An 18,056-nucleotide genomic window follows, 5' to 3' on the forward strand; every position below is an offset into this window, starting at 1 on the left:
GCTGTGCGGAACTCACGGAGAGGAAGCTCGGGAGCCTGTCCTGTCAGACTGGCCGCGGTCCGAGCATCGTCCTGCTGCTCTTGGAGGAACAGAAGCCTCGCATTCACCCGGTATTTGGGACAAAAAGAGCCACCCCCCCTACGCCTCCGCCCCCGGCCGCAGCTGGGCATTGCCACACTGTGTCTGCAAACACCGCCGCGATTTTCTTATTATTATTCTGGTGCTCGATGAGGTGACTGAGGAAAACACCCCTGTGAGCAGAAAGGGAAGCAAAATGGCTTCAGAGCAAATCCCTTGTCCCACAAGGTCATGAGATTTTACTGGCACTGAGGGGCCCAGCATTCCCTGGCTTCCAGCCTCCCTGCTGCAGTAGGATCTTTGGGAATCCCATGACGGCATGAGGAGGACTTCACCTGTGTTCTGCCAAATATCCTCAGCTCTGCATATCACACCAGCCCCAAAACAGCACCCTTTGTGGTTTGGGTAATACCACTGCCTAAACAGTCCCTTGTCAAATGCTGTGATGTGTACGTAGCTGCTCCAAAATGCTCCCACAAGTTGCATATTTTATTATGCCATCGGGCAAGAGAAATTACCTTATCCTTAACACAAATGGACCAACTTACAATGTCCAGGAGGGATGGACAAAGTCTGTGACCAGGACTCTGTAGATGCTTTACCTCAGGATATGGGACAGGTGGGACAAAGGAGGCGAATGAGGAAGAGGAGGTCCCTGAGCAAACTCATGAAGTTCAGATCCATATAGTGACTTCTCCTAGTGCCAGCAGTAGCCAGTTTTGTGTTTGATTTTTCTGTGCAACGTCAATGAGAGCAACTTGAAGCTGTTAGGAGAGGTTTAGGTTGGATGGGAGGGAAAGGTTCTGCACCCAGAGGGTGTTTGGACACTGGAACAGGCTCCCCAGGGAAGTCACAGCACCCAGCCTAGCAGAGGCCAAGAAGTTCTCAAGTGTGATTCTTGAAGTTGTCCTGTGCAGGGCCAGGAGCTCTTCTTCTGTGACCCTTGTGGTCCTTTCCATCTCAGGAAAGTGTGTCTTTCTGTGATTCTATGAATTGTCTCTGCCTCCTGCCTGCACTCACAGGGAAGGCTGCTGTGCCCTGCAACTTTCCTGCAGCAGCTCCTTGCAGCATTTTGTTTTGTTCCTCACTTGGAGCTTGTTGTTTACACATATTCAGTAGCCACGGGCTGCCATGCAAGTATGTGTTCAATACTGTGCTGATACTCTGCTCTCAGGAGTCAATGGGATCAGAGAGGTCCTCCCAGTAAATCTCATTCCACATACAGGTTGTGCCCTCCACTCATCCTTTGCAAGGTGCTGGCTGAGCAGCTACTGCACAGCTTTTGAGCTATCCCACATGACAGGTGATGCACAGGTAATGAAGCAGGAGTGGAAAGTGAGAGCAGCAGCCTTTTCATGCCACAGCTGATCATTTGCAGCATACAGTTTTGTTAAACTCTTAACGACAGGGCAATGAAGAGACAAAGAAGAAAAGTGCTTTTTCTCTGCAACATCACCTGCAAATCTCAGGCCGAAGATTTGTTTCCAGTGGCAGACAGCCTAATAAATCTGGACTGTCACAGCCTGGTAGCTGGTCTCAGCTTTTGCTCCGGCATGGGAATTGCTTGCTGTGTTACTGATAAGAGGGATCCAGTTACAGCTGGGATCTAAGTTTCTGTGAGGGCAGGGAGAGGTCCTGGGCATCCACATCCCAGCTGCTGCCACTGCTTGACTTTCAGAGACAAATGAGTTATCCTGAAATCTGTGTCTTTATCAAGGGCCAGCACAAATGAGACCTGTGGGGGAGAGCAGAGAGGGAAGATCCCGGTGCAGACCCAGAAAAGTTAGGCAAACCTGGATGCATTACTGCAGTTTATGCTCTGAAGATCGGTGCTGTGTTTTGGTAGTCCAGCTTATGCCCGATTGCCCCAGGATTCCTAGAACATGACTTCAGTCAGGTGTCTAGCACTTGCTCAGTAAGGGCATTGCTACCCTTCTTTCAGAGGAGGACTTTATGCTGTGTTAGTCCCTTTCTGGCTGCAGTGTTGCCTGGAAGCTGCAAGGGTCCAGAGCACAACAGTGCCTCCTAGAACAGTGTGGGAAGCCTCAGCAACAGCACCTCATGTACCTCATGGTATGTCAGATACAGATCTGCATGGAAACCCCAGCAGCCCTGCTGTCCTGCTTATAAACAGGATTTTTAGAGGTTGATTATGACCTGCATGGTGCTGACCAGACCTGGCCATTTAAAAGGTGCAGGTCCCGATGTCACATCTTGTTTGCCAGAGTTTAACAGCAAATAAAGAGCATGGGTAGAACACAAGTACCCTCATACCTGTCCCACACTAGGTTGTCTCGCTAGGTTCGGGTTTCAAAGATTTCTGCCAGCAGATATTGAATCCATTTGGCCTGGCAGTCTGGTAGTCAAGTTTATTGGCAGGCAGACCAGCAAAAAGTGTGTCTTTAGCCTGCCTTTTCCCTGGCTGTGGAAGAATGCAATGTCCCTCCCTTCAACCACTGTTGCCTGTGGCAAATGACTTGTATTAGGGAGGATTATTAGCTGGTAGCAATGTCCACAAACAAAAAAAAGTATTGTTTTCTGCTCCTGTGCATTGCAGGTGCCGCAGTCTGGGTGGTTCCTGAGACGTGGTCTGATTTTCCCAAATTTGCCTCAAAGAGGCTCACAAGTGATGCCCACTGCACTGGCAGCTGCCTCGCTGTCTCGCTTAGGGAGGGTGGAAATCCAGCTAATTTAGCATTTTTGCTTAATTACCACTGTTCACTTTTCTGAGTGGGGAAAATGAGAGCTAAGAGTGATGCACTCAAAATCTGTCTGGCTGCAAATACACACCGAGTGCAGCACAGACTGGAACAGTCATCCCTCAGATACATCACACAGAGCAAAAGACCTAATACATTAAAGTACACTTCTATCTGTAACCTCTTCTAGTCCAGCTGCCTGAAGGAAGAGAGAGTAACAGAATAAAATAAGTAGATTTTTCTAGTTAACATAAATCTGACTTTGTTATATAGCAAGTCAGATTTTTCTTCTGAAGTCTGCAATTTGATTTGGGGGCAGGAAGGCACTTAGGATGTTACTAGATTCTCTACAGTGGCATAAAGACTCTTGATTTCCGTTACCCTTTTTTTTCCTGTAATGTCCTTGAGTTTGTTGCACATCTTTAGAAAAGCCTGGGGTTACCATGGCAGGCTGCCCACGAAGGTGGCATCCGGTGGAAACCACAGTCTGAACCCTGTGGTTTGTGATGGGACTTTGTGGAGTGCCAGTGCACAAGCTGTCCCATCTGTGCTTTAGCTCAGAACTAAGTCAGCTTTTTAAAAATCAGAGCTCATGCTCTGAGCTCATGCTTACCACAGGTTTTACTTCCATGTACTGCTGTGTTTGAACAGCAGAGTTTCACTCACCAGATCTCCCCTGGGGTTTTAAGAAGTAGGGCCACCCATTTTTCACTTACTTCCCGCACTGGTGTCATCCGTGGCTCCTACTCACTGTCTGTCTCTTTTCCAAGTGCTCAAAGGTTGGGCAGCACGGAGCTTTGAGCAGCTCCATGAATCAGGGTGGGTTGGTTTTACAGGTTGTTCTGCCTGAAGTGAAGGCACCTTGCTGTGCCCTTGCACAGGGACTGGCTGTCCCCAGCTCAGGCTGGGCTCTCACTTTGAGCGCTGCCGGGGTCATCATCCCATGGCATGGAAGTGCTTTTCTTCTCTTTGAAGTAGCCCAGACTTACTGAGCCCTTCACTGCCAATGACATAATGTAATGGGTTTTGTGGTGAGGTTTGAGTTTATGAGAGGGTGAAAAAAAGGTTTTTCATCACCAGCAGGCTTCCAGGATCCTTCTGAAACAATCCCTGACTGCTGCCAGGATTGGTTTTGTTGTAATATTAATGATCTCTCAGGATAGCTTGAGTTTCATAAACATGTCTTTTTAATTATTCAGATAAGAATAGCCAAGGTATAGATGCAAAACAGTAATGCTGTGTTTCAGTTCGGATTTAGAAAAGGAACTAATGATACCTTAATGACATAAAAAGGTACCAATGCATAGAAAATGCAGAACATCAAGAATCTAAACTACTTCAGTGCTATATGGAAGTGTCTGTATGTAAGTCCACATTAAGTGCAATTCCAGCAGTTCTCCAGAGTTTACTTTGCACTTGCTGGTAAACAAAGCCACTTTCTGAGGCAACACATACCCTGAGACTGCCCTGAATAATGTAACTCAAGTTCCTTGCTTTCATGGGGGAAAAAAAAGAAAAAGCTTTGCATGAGACCTTGTCTGCTTTCTGCAGGTGGAAGTACTCAGGCTGGTATCTGATATAGATGACTGCTACTCAGCTGACAGACCCACAGTCTCACAATTCTTTAGTTGTTTTTAATTTTATTACTCTGTTTTACGAGCTTTTTGGACAACTGGCAACCCTCCCAACGTCATGGGGGCAGTTACATGATTTATAGTTAGGTCTTTAATATAAAACTTTCTCAATAGAAGAATAATGTTGGGAACTTGCTACAGATTGCTTGCCATAGCCTGCTGCAGTGGTTCCCAGTCTTTGCTCATTTATTGGTGCTCTCTGATTTACAGCATCCCCAGAACAAGTAAGATTTCAGTACATACTGCCATTACTTAGTTGGCATCTCAGTTCATATTTAACTAATAATAGAGATGTATGAAGCTTTTGCAGATTTTCTTAGCATATTTCCTTTCTTTACCATATTTACTTTTTTCAAGAGATCTATATGTTCTTCAGATTTTCAAGGAAAATTAGTTGGTTCAATTCATCTGCCTTAGATTTGCTTGTAAGCAGCCTAAGGTGGTAATAGAGGTAAAAGCACTGGCTGCTGCAGACACTGCAAAATGGAGCAGTGTACCATTAGGGAAAAAAAAAAAACCCTGCCAATCCAGAGCAATCGGGCCACAAAATGGGAAGAGATCATTCCAGCATGACACATTTGTCTGCAAATAAACTGTCAGCTGAAAGCAGTGGGAGGGGAATGAGAAGGGATGGGTAAAGGGAGGAGGAGAGACCTTTCCAGAGGCCATATTCCTGAGGCCAAGGCTGTTCTTTCATCTCCCAAGAGCTCTGGAAATAAAGACAGATGGGAGAGACAGTGGCAGAGCCAAAGGCCTGCAGTCTGCATCCTCCAAGAAGGTGAACTGTTGAGCACTGTAGAACGTAGGAGGATTTTGGTTCATTATAAATTTGTGTCTGGAAAAAAATGCTTGTTAAGTAATCCTGTAGACAGAAGCTTTTTCCTTATCCACAGGTAAGATTCAATAAGGGAGAGGTGCTGCACAACCCACATGGGAATGCTGCCCTGCCCTGACAGGCCAGGTAAAGTTTCTTTCATTAGCTGCCATTAAGTTTTTCAGCCTGTGTAGCTTCCTCCCTTAGTTATCCTTACAAGGGACATAATCTCATCTGACAGCACCTTCAGAAACTTCAGTGTCTTCATCTGGGGCCTCACACTTGTTCTGGAGAAGGCAAAAATAAGGTTTCTCCAGAGCCCTTCATCTTCAGCCATAGCAGTGTGACCCAAACCCCATCCTACACACACATATTTCCTCTTAGCAGACACCTTTGGTTGGCAGCTTTGGCAGGACTTTTCTTACTATGGTGTACTGAGAAATGCTGTTCTGGTGATTCTAAATTCTAAATTCAAGGGGTCGTTTTTTCCTGGCTGCAGAACAGAGACCTTTGGACAAGTCCATGGTCAGAGAAAGCCTCAGTATTCCAAAGCTTTGTGCTCTTGAGAGGTTAGATGGTCTTGCTGTTGGGATTGGGAGGACTGAGAGGAGGATAATGAGCACATACCTCTCTTTGACATCAACAGGCAATGTGGCTGTGCTTTGTTTAGAAAGAACAGCATAGGGGTTTACTGGTTTTTAACATCTCTGAGTGTGTGAGAGACAGACACAGTGCTCAGTGTTCCTGCAGCAGCAGCGAGCATTGGGTGGCTGTGGGCGTGCCCATCCAAGTCAGGATCTCCCCAGTTACAGCTGGGACCAGGGCAGGGAGCACCCCAAAGGGGTCCCCCAGGGATAGCAGGGTCCTGTCAGTTCTGTAAAGCATAGCTTGGAGGTGGAGCAAGGAAGGCAAGGTGCTGAGCTGCCCCTTCTACAACAGCTGGAAGGCAAAGCCCCGTGTGTCAGTGCTGGGCCTACGCTCCATCACAGGGCATTTGAGGTACATCTGCTGATTCACATTTGAGTTGGATACATCCTTCTGAGGTATCCTTTATTGTATGTTTCATTTACTTTAATTATTTTATGTCTGCAGGTTGTATGTGCATATTCTAACTCAGGAAAATAAACACCATATCATTTTCTCTATCTTCTACTATTGTAAGTTTTTATAATACAGCTGCCATACAAGGCAATGTTAACAATTCAATCTCCCAGATATTTTGGGATTGTTTCTGATGTTTGGTTTTTTTTGTTTTTTGGGTTTTTTTTGTTTGTGTTTGTTGTCTTGGTGGTATTTTGGTTCTTGGTTTTTGGGGTTTTTTTGTTGTGGTTTTTTTTGGGTTTTTTTTTGTTTCTTTGGTTGGTTTGGGGTTTTTTTTTTTGGGGGGGGGTTAATATACCTCATGAGAATGCAACAGATTTTTCAGATTTATTAATGGAACGCTAATGGTCTTCACAATCCTTTTAGGAAGAAAAAAATATATCTTTTTAGAACAAGTAAGTGAATATTGATCATATCACTGGAGTGACTCCATGAGGGAGTACAAGCACAATAAAATGGAGATCAAAGTATATATCCTGAATTCCTAATGCACTGAGAGGTGGCTGTGCAATTAATGCTTGTTTGAGTCAAGGCAGGTCAGGTGATTTTACAGTCTAGGTGAAATCCCAGCCCTTCTAGCCCTATATTCTATACATGACATTTTATATTGCTTCATTGGAACACGTGTCAATAAAAATAAGGTTTACCATCAGCACAAACTTTAAGTGATTAGAATTTTGTCCTATGACCTGTAGAACATTGTGAATTTGAAATCTGTCTGCAACTCATGATTAGTAAGTCACCACCTTTCCTTCTAGGAGCTCAGCAAGGGTGTAGGCATTTGGAATGAGGCACTGGAGGTTAATGTGCAAAAGCAAGTGGGAGGCTGTGAACTCCTGAACTTTTATGCTTCAGCCTGACACAGAGCCACTCTCCATCATCAGTAGTTCCATCAGTAGTTCCTCTTCAAAGGCACACTAGAACCAGACTGCTCTCTCTACACCTCTGCTTCACATTTCTCCTCTCCATCAGAATCATACTTATCTTCCAGGCATTGCTCATACTCCTTCTATTTCTGGCTTTTCAATGCTCTCTCCCATTCCAGGCACCACTCCTGGGCACCTCTCAAACCCCTGCAAATGCAGTGTCAGCACCCACATAGGAATTCATGTTCTGTCTCACTTTTTCTCCTCCAGTCTGCTTCATCAGGCTAATTACAGACACTGAGTCTTCTGACTTCTGAACTTCTAGACTGCATGGGATTATTCCTTTCAAGCATTTATTAAAAGCATATGGAAAATAAGTTTATTTGTTTGTTGCCTTTATTTTTAATTAAAGCTGAGATTTCAACAGTGTGAAAAACTTCAGAATCCATTTTCAGAAAAACTTCCAACAAGATATTCATTATTCTTAGCTCACAGCCACTGTGCAATTCCTTTCCCACTCCTTTCTCTCTCTTTTTTCCATCCCCAAGGAACCTGACACGGGGTTTTAGTGGAAATGTAGAGGCAAGAAATTGTCAAGTCCTGCAAAAATGGCCATGAAATGTCACTGGACCACAAAGGAACAATAGGCAATAAGATGGCATAATGGGAACCATGGAAACTTCCAGTTGTATTTTTATTTGAAAAGGGGATTAAATGCTGATCTCCTCTGAGACTCTCATACTACTCCAGTTGGGCTTGAACACAATTAATGTGTCAATTATTATCTGAATGTGATGTTCCACAAGACAGGCTGAGCCAGCCTAAAAGCCTACTGCCCCTCAAGGGGCTGTTCTGTCCCATCTTCTCCCTCCATTTACTCCCAGTGCTGACCCCCCAGATGACACTAGTCCTCCACAGTGGGAAAATTCAGCTCCCTGAACAGCACAACCACCAGCAGTATCCCAGGGAAACATAATAAAATAGGAAAGAAAGCAGAAAAAAATTTTACACCTCAGACAATAATCAGTCTGAGCAAAGAGCTGGGACTGTGACCATGTAGAGCAATGTGGGAGAGATGAAACAACACAAGCCAAACCACAGCTGAATAGCCAAGAGCACCCAGAACACCATTGTTTGCTCTGCTGGATTTTTTTTTCAGGATCAGCTTCTTACTCTGATTTGTTTTGTTGCAGGAATAAATGGCTCGTGATAGGAGAGTCAAGGGTATACAACCAGAAATAAACATAGAGGGTGAAAAAGACCAAGCCCCAAATACAGTTTTTTCCCTATCCCAAAGCAAGAATCACCTCTTGCCTCACCCCTAGTCCTGGGTGCATGCCTGCTGCAATGACATTGCAATGGCTTTTTTCACCTCCTACCACCACTGTTCCTGTAAGCATTGAAGCTATGGCTGCATAAACATGAACAAGCTGTAAAATGAAAGACAAAACATTTGCAAATTCATTTTATTTAAATTCTGTCCATTTCAATAGCATCTATCAAATTTCTGCAGCAGCTGGGCTAACAGAAGTGTGAAAATGTCATTGGTTTTCTAGGCTTTTAAGAAAGATTTTAAGAAAAAAGTTTCTGGAGCACAAGTGCATAGTACATATTCACAGCACAGTACTGATTTAGATTACTCTGTACCAGTTGGACATTTATGAAAAAGGTAGGGATGTAAACCACCAAAACCTGTTCACAAGTGTAGGATATTTTTGTACCATTTGTTATCTCATTGAAAAGATTTCTACCGCATTCTATCATTCCTGCATTTAAACAAGACTGTTTTAAACAGTGGGATAAGATATAGTCAGAGTAGTTAGGATAATCCCCAGGAGAAGAAAACTGAGGGATAAGGACTGGGGATGGAGTACATCAGGACATCTGGAAACATACTAAAGGTACAAGGAGTTGTTCAAGCAGTCCCAACTCATTTGTCCACACTGCTCTCAAAACTCTCCGTTTGACAGGGCTCCAATACACATGTACAATATTACATGCTTCTGGTAAGGTTTTTGTCAAAACCAGAGGTATCCATGGTTAACCAGGTCTGTGTGCTTGTGGTTTAAATGCCAACCACTGTTCATTAGGTACAGGATCCCTCTTGTGAGCTTGGACAGAGAACCCAGGCAGCATCAAAGGGTTTTTTTTCCCATGTGCAATAGAAACAACAGTGAAAAAAGCAAAACACAACACCCTTTCCCTAGGTGGTTCACAGTTTAATGAAAAACTACAAGAAAGTAACAAGTAATTCACTTTAGAATTGGACTTAATCCATGTGTGTCCCTCTCAACTCAGAATATTGTGAATCTATGAAGTGAGGAAAAATGGAAAGGATGAGAAGGCCAGGATAACAGCTAGTCACACAAGCATCTGGACTTAGGGTTCCTAAATAAAACAAAGATCAGCTCTTTCTGTGACAGTTTTATAACATTATTTTTATTTCACTTGACAAGTCTCAAAACAAATCAGTGGAGGAGGGACTGCCTCATGGGGGGTGTTTCTTGTTGGCTACCTCAGGAACCTGTCCAGGTCTCAGTGCTTTACAGAGCTGCTGGCAAAATTTGAAACAAGAGTCATACAGTTGTAGTGATTTAGATTGATGTTGGTAATTTGGTTAGGGGAACTCACTGGAGCACATGGTTTAACACAGTGGAACACAGTTAAGGGCAAAGACTACTGGTTATCTCTTTTGACTCCTCATTTTCTTCCAGCATCACTCCTCTCCTGAACACTGTGCACCACACTGCATGCATGACCAATGGAGCAGAGACTCCTTTGCAGGAGAAAGGCAGACAGGGAATGATGTATTCCTCCTGTGGACAGCATTAGTGAAACCATTAATGAATTGCTGCCAGTTCCACCGCCATGCTCCAGAAACAATGTTTACCACAAAAATTCACATGAACTTGGAAACTCACATGTAGCAGTAAGAGCTGTAGAGATACTCTTAGACCACTTACCTAAGAGAAAATTAAGGGGTGACAACTCAAAATTGCAGCTTATAGAGGTACTTAAGTGTAAAAATGAGGATGTTAGGACATCACTGGTAAGGTTCCAAGGTTAAACCACTTCAACTGATGAACCTTTGGAACAATTTCTTTACTGGTGCAGTGGATTCTCCATCACTGAACTCAACATGATGAATCTTCTTCTCAAAGGCAAGATACAGCCCACAGAAATATTATGAAGCAGAACTTATTGTCATGGAAACAATTGCACTAGATACTGCTTCTTAATCTTTATTTGCTATGAATCACTATTATTTCCATTATAAATTAACTATATTCTTCTGGGCATCATCAAATCCATCAGGAAACTTGGATCTGAAGGCAACATGCAGATACAGCAAAGCAGGAAGAATGCAAATGCATAAAAAAACTAATGTAGCCCACCACACCTTTCGAGTAGGAGAAATGCACAAGCAACTAAAACAGGGAGAAAAATGAGGGGGAAAAAAAAGTTTCATTTTCATCCCTACAAACAAAAACAAGACACCTTTCCAGCTGTGTACAAGCTGAAAGAAAAAGGAGAAAGAAGGAAGGAGATGCTGTCATAGACACACACATGACACTGTATTTAGAAAGTTCTGTTTCATTGTAAATGACTTTTCTTTACCTGGGCTCTAGAACATTAAGAATAGGTATGGCAGCTGTTATAGGACAGACTGCTAATGTGTCATTCTTCTAGCATGGAGCTCTGGTTGCTTAGTAAAATTTTACCTGCAGCTTCTCTTTATTTGGGCAGAGGGAGAAAGTTGAAAAATAGGCACAGAAACAAGTATCTTTATGGTGAAGGGGTTTTCACAGCTGAGGAGCTTTGGTCTCAGAGACTCTTCCATTTCACAGTTACAGAAAGAGCAGAAACAGCAGGACTCAACAGTAAAAGTTTGCTATTTTGTTTCCCCTGCTCAGAGAGAAAGGTGTATTACAGAAAAAAGGTCCCTGTAGATCTTAAGTGTTTCATATATTTTTACAGAGTATCTTAAATACTTAAGGCATTTTATTTATTGTACAGCATTGTGGTTTTTAACTCACTCTACATCTATGCCATTATTCTGTGGAGAACTGAGTCCCAGCAGGACTGAAAACACCACCACATAATAAAGATCCCTCCAAGCTACCAACAGAATAACTTGCATTTCCCTGTCCAACAATTTGAAACTACTTTCTCATGAAAATACTTATTCTTTAAAAGCTTTGCTCATTTCAATCTTAAAACATTCCTGAGATAGTGGGCACTTGATTTTTTTGAGACCGCCCTAAGTATTTGGTCAAAAATAGCACGTGTATTATTGATGCAAACAGGAAGCTTGTTGTTGGCAAAGGTTTTATTGTGTCCATCTGAGTAAAAGCTCGCTTTCTGTTCTGGTGACAGTCCATCAGCACACAGTCAGACAGCGCTGTCTGGGACAGTGCCAGCTGTGCCAGCTGTGGCTGAGTGCTGTTGAACATCTGTCTCTGGCAGGGTGTCTGTGGCGTGTGGCTGTGGGGGAGCCCCAGCCCTGACGGCGTGCAGCGCGTAGTTCAGGCTCGTGCTCTGCACCCAGCTCCAGGAGCCCGACAGCGGATTGTACAACATCCCCTTCATGCTCCTCACTGAAAAGCCATCTGGAAAAGAAAGAAGCCACATAAAGCAACAGATGTTCTTAAATATTGTAGGTCACTGCAACATCAAAGCTCTTCAGAACAGCAAGTCTGAAACATGCTTCTTCCTCTGGGCTGGGGGGGACGCTGGCCTTTGTCAGACACTCCCACATGCAGTGCCACTGGCATCACTGGTGACAGCAGGTCCTGCTCCTGGCAGTGGCTGCAACAGCTCTGTGCCAGGCCCTGCACCAGCAGCAGCTACAGGGCTCTGCTAAAACCCCAGCCTCACACCTCCCCATCTGGCTGACTGGTAATGTTTTCTGGAGGTGGAGACATGCTTCAGGTTGACATCACACACCCCAAAATCAAAATCTGAGGACATCTTTGCAAGCATTCTTCAGATTCCCTTTAGGAATGGAAAAATGTAAGAAAAAGGCAGATGAATGCCATCAAGGACTCAGTGCAAAGAAAGAGTGATTTATCACTCCCAGCTGAGCAGCACTCAGTTCACTGCATGGATCTGCTGTGTCCCAGCAGGATACAGGATGGAAGGCAGAAAACAAACACCCTATCAAAACTAATCATTCCACTGCACCTGCTTCTCCTTTCAAAGGAAGAACTGAAAAAAACCACCAGCATGTGAACTAGTATTAGTCATATTTCTTATGGCATCACTGCAAAGTGCCAGGAAAAGACCTTGCCAAGACAATAGCTCCACTCATACTTCAGCTTCTTTGCAGTGAACTAGAGCAAAGTGAAATATTTGGTGAGAGGGTTTTAAAGCATCTGTGGTGAAGGAGGGCAATGGGCAGAAGTCTTCCCAGCTCATTGCTTGGTCTATTTTAAAAGCAATCAGACCAGGCTAAGTTAATTAGAAATAATTAAAATCAGTATCACAGAGTTTCTCAAGAACTGACTAATGAATTTGTGGTAGGTTTCATCTTCACATTTTGGAAGAAATCTTTTAGTAACATAGCATGAATAGAGAACACGGAGCAGCAAACCAAAAATAAAAACGCCTCCTCCCAAAGGAAAGGCGACAAACAATGCAGTGGCAGCAGTGCAGCCCCAGAGTGCCAACACAGTTAATTCCTCAAACCTGACCTAGGGCTTATGAACCACTTCAGAGCATACATTCTGTCACCAGAACAATGGAAAACACTGGAGTTTTTTATTTAGGCTATTAAACAGAGGACAGCTGCAACAGTGATTTTGTTCAAGTAATCACTGCATTCTTAGGATTCAATTTAATTTATTTTATGCAAAATCCAGTAAGCAACAGAGTCTTTAAACTAGGAACCATACTCTTAATACATGACTGTCAACTCAGGCAGGAAAAGCTGTGTATTGTTGCTAGCACTCACCCCACCTAACTTATCCCTTTGCCATTTCTACAGGGACCATTTGGATTTCTCTCTCCATTCCCACCATCTGGCCTGAAACTTACTTGATTCCAGGAGACGCTCCAGCTCTTCAGGGGGAACAAATTTCTCCCATTCATGTGTTCCTTCTGGTACAATCCCCATTATTTTTTCTGCAACCACAATTCCCAGGACATAGGACAATTGTGTTTTATTGATTGTCGTAATGAATAAAGAACCTTCAGGCTAATTAAAATATTAAAATGTTCAATTAGAAGAATTTTTTTGGTTTTTTTAAATTGTAAATTTTATCACATTAAGACAAATAATTTGTCTATGTCAAAGTCTACACAATGCAAGACTAAGAAGTAATTTCATCCCAGGATAGATATTTATAACATTTTATTACAAGAAAGAATATAATTTTTTCTAACAGTATGTCTCAGGAATCTTCAAAGAATCAACATAATCAGGTCTTGGATGGCCTAAAAACTATTCCCTAGCCCAAAGAACACCTAGAAAAGTCACTTACCATATTTTCTGCCCAGGAAATGGATAAATAAAAGGTATTAAGCACATACAATATCTATTGTTAAAAAAAACCAAACCCAAAACAAAAAAAGACAAAAATCCAACTAAGCAAAAAACCAAAATAAAACCACAAACCACTTTTTTAATTGAAACCAAAGTAAAATGTGAAATACTTTCTTAATTTCTGAGACTGCTGAATGCCATGCCATGCTTGTTTTAATAATTACATGGGCAAAGAAACAAAGCCAGAAAGTCCTTAAAGGACTGTTTGTTAGAAATAAGGGACAATTTCTTTGTCCCTAGCAAGCTAAAAGTTAGTAGTGCATTCAACTGAAATAATTAATATTTCTTCTGATGACCAGAAAGATAAAGAGATCAAAGAAAAGCTCCCACTTTTGTGCTGAGCTTACCATCCTTCTTGGCAAATGAACTAGTATCAAAAGGAATAACCACCTGATTATCTACAAAGCTTAACTAGGAACCTTTAAAAGCAATCCAGGATCTCATCTGATGTGATGCTAGTGCTGGAATAAAATCTTGTGTCAGAAACATTATTACAGAGCTCCCATGCAGTCTGAGCCACAGCTGTCCATCAACAGCAGCACTGCCACATTTTCTCTCACCTGCGTGAAATCAGATGCACCCAGATTCCTTAAGGCCCTGATGCAATGCAAACCTGCAATGTTAGGTAATGCCTTAACACTCTTCTGAGGCCAAGTTGGAGAAATAAATTTCCCCTAACTGTGGTTACTGAATTTGGGAAGATGTATTTGCATCATAGAGAATAACGGAAGCCACTTCTAGAACTTCTATGCTCCTGACTTAGTGGAGAAATGTGTGCAGATGTGTTTTCACACTCTTTTTAAAAAGCCACAACATTAAAAGAGAATAAATATTCCCAATAATGAAAGCAAAAACTCTCTTACCTTTAACACCTGAGAGCAACACTTGATAAACATTTCAAGGTCAGCCACATGCTCCACTACTTCAGAAGCTACAATTACATCAAAGGTTTCCATAGAATCTTCCACAATCTCCTCCAGTGAACTGGACTTGTACTGTATTCTCTCGGCCAGGACCGGATCAAATGACTTGTGCCGATCTGCTGTTCTAATGTTGTCCTCCACAGGATCAATTCCAGTAACTGAAGCTCCCAGTCTGCCTAAAGGCTAATAAAAAAGAGTGTAATTTATTCCCTGCATGAAAACAATTTACTTAAAGGTTTCTGAAACTTTGCAATGTACATACAAGATGCAGAATGCATCAACAAAAGACAAACAACAGTAAATTATGAGCTCTGATCTGGCAGTTTTATTTTAAATGTTTATTAAAGCAAAAACACCTCTAGATTTGGGAAAGGTGGTGTTAATTTTCTTAGAAAATTATATAGTGGACTATACACATATCTAAATTGTCTTTTAGAATATTTGTTCTCAATTCATTTTGTTACAGCAAATAAAGATTTCTTCCACTACTACTCTCTGATACAGGAAAAACAAATTAATTAAAGGGGAGAAAACAATGCCCTATTTAATTACTGTCATTACTTTCTTCAACATCCACCTGTAATGGTAAATCCTCATATCTTTTTAATGGTTACTTAATATGTGATTATCTCTGGGACTTTCTCACTGCTGAGAACTAAACACTGATGTTTACTAGGATAGCATCAGCCTTGGCTGTCACTCAGGTTTCTCCAGTGTCTTCTTACTCCAAGGTTAGCACCTTAGTCATCACCTCTTCTGAAACTGACACAGGCTGTAGAACATGACCACATGTATGATATTCCAACCTGAAATTCACCAGTTGTTCAGCCTGAGAAGGTGATACAGCACACCAGTTTTGCCAGCATTGTTGGAGAGACCCCTCTCACAAGACTCAAGATTTTGCTCAAAAGAGGAGAAAAAGCAAAGAAAGAAAACATGGGGGAGATTCAGGGCCCTTTGTAACGCCTCACTTCAGATGCTGAGGAAGTTCCCAGAGTAAGACAGCCAGATCTGTAACCCTAAATTCACAAACCATCCCTAGCCTATTGATGGGACACAACACTGTTCAGAGCCTGTGTGGACAGTGTTCCACCACAAACAGTAACTTCTCAGTCCCAAGTTTGTGCAGACTTCTCTGGAAGCTACTGTAACATCAGCTCCTTTACCACAGCAATCTCTACTGACACAGGAGAGGTATGATTTGGGTGCTTGATGTTATTCCAGGCATTTCCCATGAGATCAAATCAAAGGTGAGAATCCCCACCCCCATGTAAAACACTGAAGATAAGCAGTTCAAATAAATGAATGTGTAAGAACAAGTTCATAACAAAAATTGCTTCTTTGGTAATGAGGATGTCATGATTCCAAGTATTCCTGCCTAGACTTATAAAGTAAAAAAAGAAAAATAAAAGAAGAAATATTCAAGAACTGTTTCATCCTTCTTCCCCTCTCCTTTACAGTGCTTGAAATCTTATTTTCCTGATTTAGAATCTCAGAATTTTAGAATTTCTCATTACCAATTCCCTCATTCTCTGAAAACCACCACCACTATGCTAACCAAATACTCTATGGGGTTTTTTGTATGAATGCACTGCACTCTACTCAGTAACTAACACCTCATAGAAGAGAAAAAGTCCTCCTTGGAGGATTAGAAATCAAGCAGTGTAATTTGTACAACAATTCAAATACCTTGCACGCCTTTTAAGAAGAAAACTCAGAGCTCACTGTTTCTTACCTCACTCAGCAGTCCTCCTCCACAGCCCACGTCAAGGATCTTGATTCCAGAAAGTGGATTTCCCAGCTGATAATTACTACTCATGCTCAACAGAGTATCTCTGGAAGAAAAGGGATGAGATTAAGGCTGAACCCACAAAGTGCTTCAATAAATGCTGTGGTTATCTTGAGTACTGGTAATTAGCTTTTTTTACAGTATTTTCTGAGGTCATACAGAAATAGTACATATAAAAAAAACCTGTCCTTAAAACCATACCTAATAAATGGAACTCTAATATCATTCATAGAATGAAGGGCTGCATATTCTCCTTCTTCATCCCACCACTTATGTGCAAGGAGCTGGAATTTTTTTATTTCCTCTGAATCCACTGATGAGTGTGAAGTGCTGAAAGGTCTCTTCGCAGTGAATCTAAATAATGAAAGCAGAATGTCATTAAACCAATACTAATATTCCATGTCAGCTGAAATATGGGAAAAACAAATACTGCATCAGAAAATGCAAAAAGGTAAAACACATGTTTCTTTAGAGATTTGAGTTACACTTGTTTGGTAGCATACAGATATTATACACTGTATGGGTAACATATCTTCCCAAACAGATGGCTGCATGCCTGTAATTTTTAAGTTGGCAATTAGTAAAACAAGAACAGGCCACATCAAACATTCAAACGTGTGAAATATAAAAACGACTCCACGTGACACTGTCACGAAGTCACGAAGTCAAATTAAATTGCAACAGAAAAAGGTAGCCCTCATCACACAGGGTAATTTTAGCTACAATACTTACATGTTGCTTTTCATTTCAGTCAGAGAAACAGGCAAGGTACTACCAGATTTCAGTTGTCTTTTCCTCTTGGACTCCTGAAGGATATCTCTCAGACCTGTCTGAAAAGACAGATCAGCATGGTCATCTGCATAAATAAAAGACATCGAAATGGAAAGCATCAGCTTTACAAGAAGTCAGAGACAAAACATCTAGTTGTAAGAGTGCTGCTCTAGCTGAATACTAATCATGCAAATCTTTGCACATTTGCTCACTACTGTACTTAGGGAATTGGGGATTAAATAAAAGAATGTATGCTAGTTCACCACCCCCGTACTCCTCAAATGATGTACAATAATTTGTACATAATTTCCATGTTCAGAGATTGAATAGAAAAGAGCTTTTTATGCAACTGAAATGTTTCAGTTAGTGTGAATTTCCCCAAAATGTTTACCCTGACCGTGAGCTGTGCACGCACACACACTCAGCGGTGCTGGGTTTATGTGTTGGAAAGAGACATACACAGCTACACACTCATTTTGCATTGTACGAACCGGTAAGGACACCTAAGCAAAAAACCCCTACGGACGGAGCACAGACAGGCCAGGGACAATATCCTGCAATTGCTGTCCGCTCCTGCTCAGCCCACGCTGGCACTGCGAACACTCGCTCGCACCCAGCTGCTGCCTGGTCACCAAGAGCCCCCGAATCACAGCGATGTCTCACTGTACCCACAGTAAAACAACCCTGAAGACGATTTTAGGCCGCAGTGAGCGATGGAGCGATCCAGACACCTCCGGACTGCAAAGGAGGCGGTAGGAGAACAACACCTTCCCGTCCGGCCGGTGCCGGGCTGAGAGTGCCGTGGGACGCGGCCGGCAGCTGCCAGACACCCGCCCG

General features: G+C 42.4%; 2 protein-coding genes across 4 annotated transcripts in view; both read right to left on the reverse strand.

The window, feature by feature from the left end:
• The window catches only part of FAXC (failed axon connections homolog, metaxin like GST domain containing), a 27,246-nt gene extending 27,151 nt beyond the window's left edge, over window positions 1-95 (reverse strand). The window contains exon 1 of the mRNA XM_031066564.1: window positions 17-95. The gene's annotated coding sequence lies outside the window, so the exon portion shown is untranslated. The remainder of the gene's footprint in view (window positions 1-16) is intronic.
• Window positions 96-10,418: 10,323 nt separating this feature from the next.
• The window catches only part of COQ3 (coenzyme Q3, methyltransferase), a 7,912-nt gene continuing 274 nt past the window's right edge, over window positions 10,419-18,056 (reverse strand). Inside the window, exons 1-7 of one of the 3 annotated variants that reach the window (XM_031066592.1) lie at window positions 17,951-18,048; window positions 17,181-17,304; window positions 16,650-16,802; window positions 16,395-16,494; window positions 14,600-14,842; window positions 13,229-13,388; window positions 10,419-11,802 (exon numbers count right to left, since the gene is read on the reverse strand). In XM_031066592.1, the coding sequence (XP_030922452.1) occupies window positions 11,585-11,802; window positions 13,229-13,388; window positions 14,600-14,842; window positions 16,395-16,494; window positions 16,650-16,802; window positions 17,181-17,194 (888 nt within the window). In that variant the 5' untranslated portion in view covers window positions 17,195-17,304; window positions 17,951-18,048 and the 3' untranslated portion in view covers window positions 10,419-11,584. Of the gene's footprint in view, window positions 11,803-13,228; window positions 13,389-14,599; window positions 14,843-16,394; window positions 16,495-16,649; window positions 16,803-17,180; window positions 17,305-17,891; window positions 18,049-18,056 lie in introns of those variants that run through there. The other 2 variants (XM_031066593.1, XM_031066594.1) reach the window with 2 other exon arrangements.

Source organism: Geospiza fortis, unplaced genomic scaffold, assembly GCF_000277835.1.
Source record: "Geospiza fortis unplaced genomic scaffold, GeoFor_1.0 scaffold53, whole genome shotgun sequence".
NCBI lineage: Eukaryota > Metazoa > Chordata > Aves > Passeriformes > Thraupidae > Geospiza > Geospiza fortis.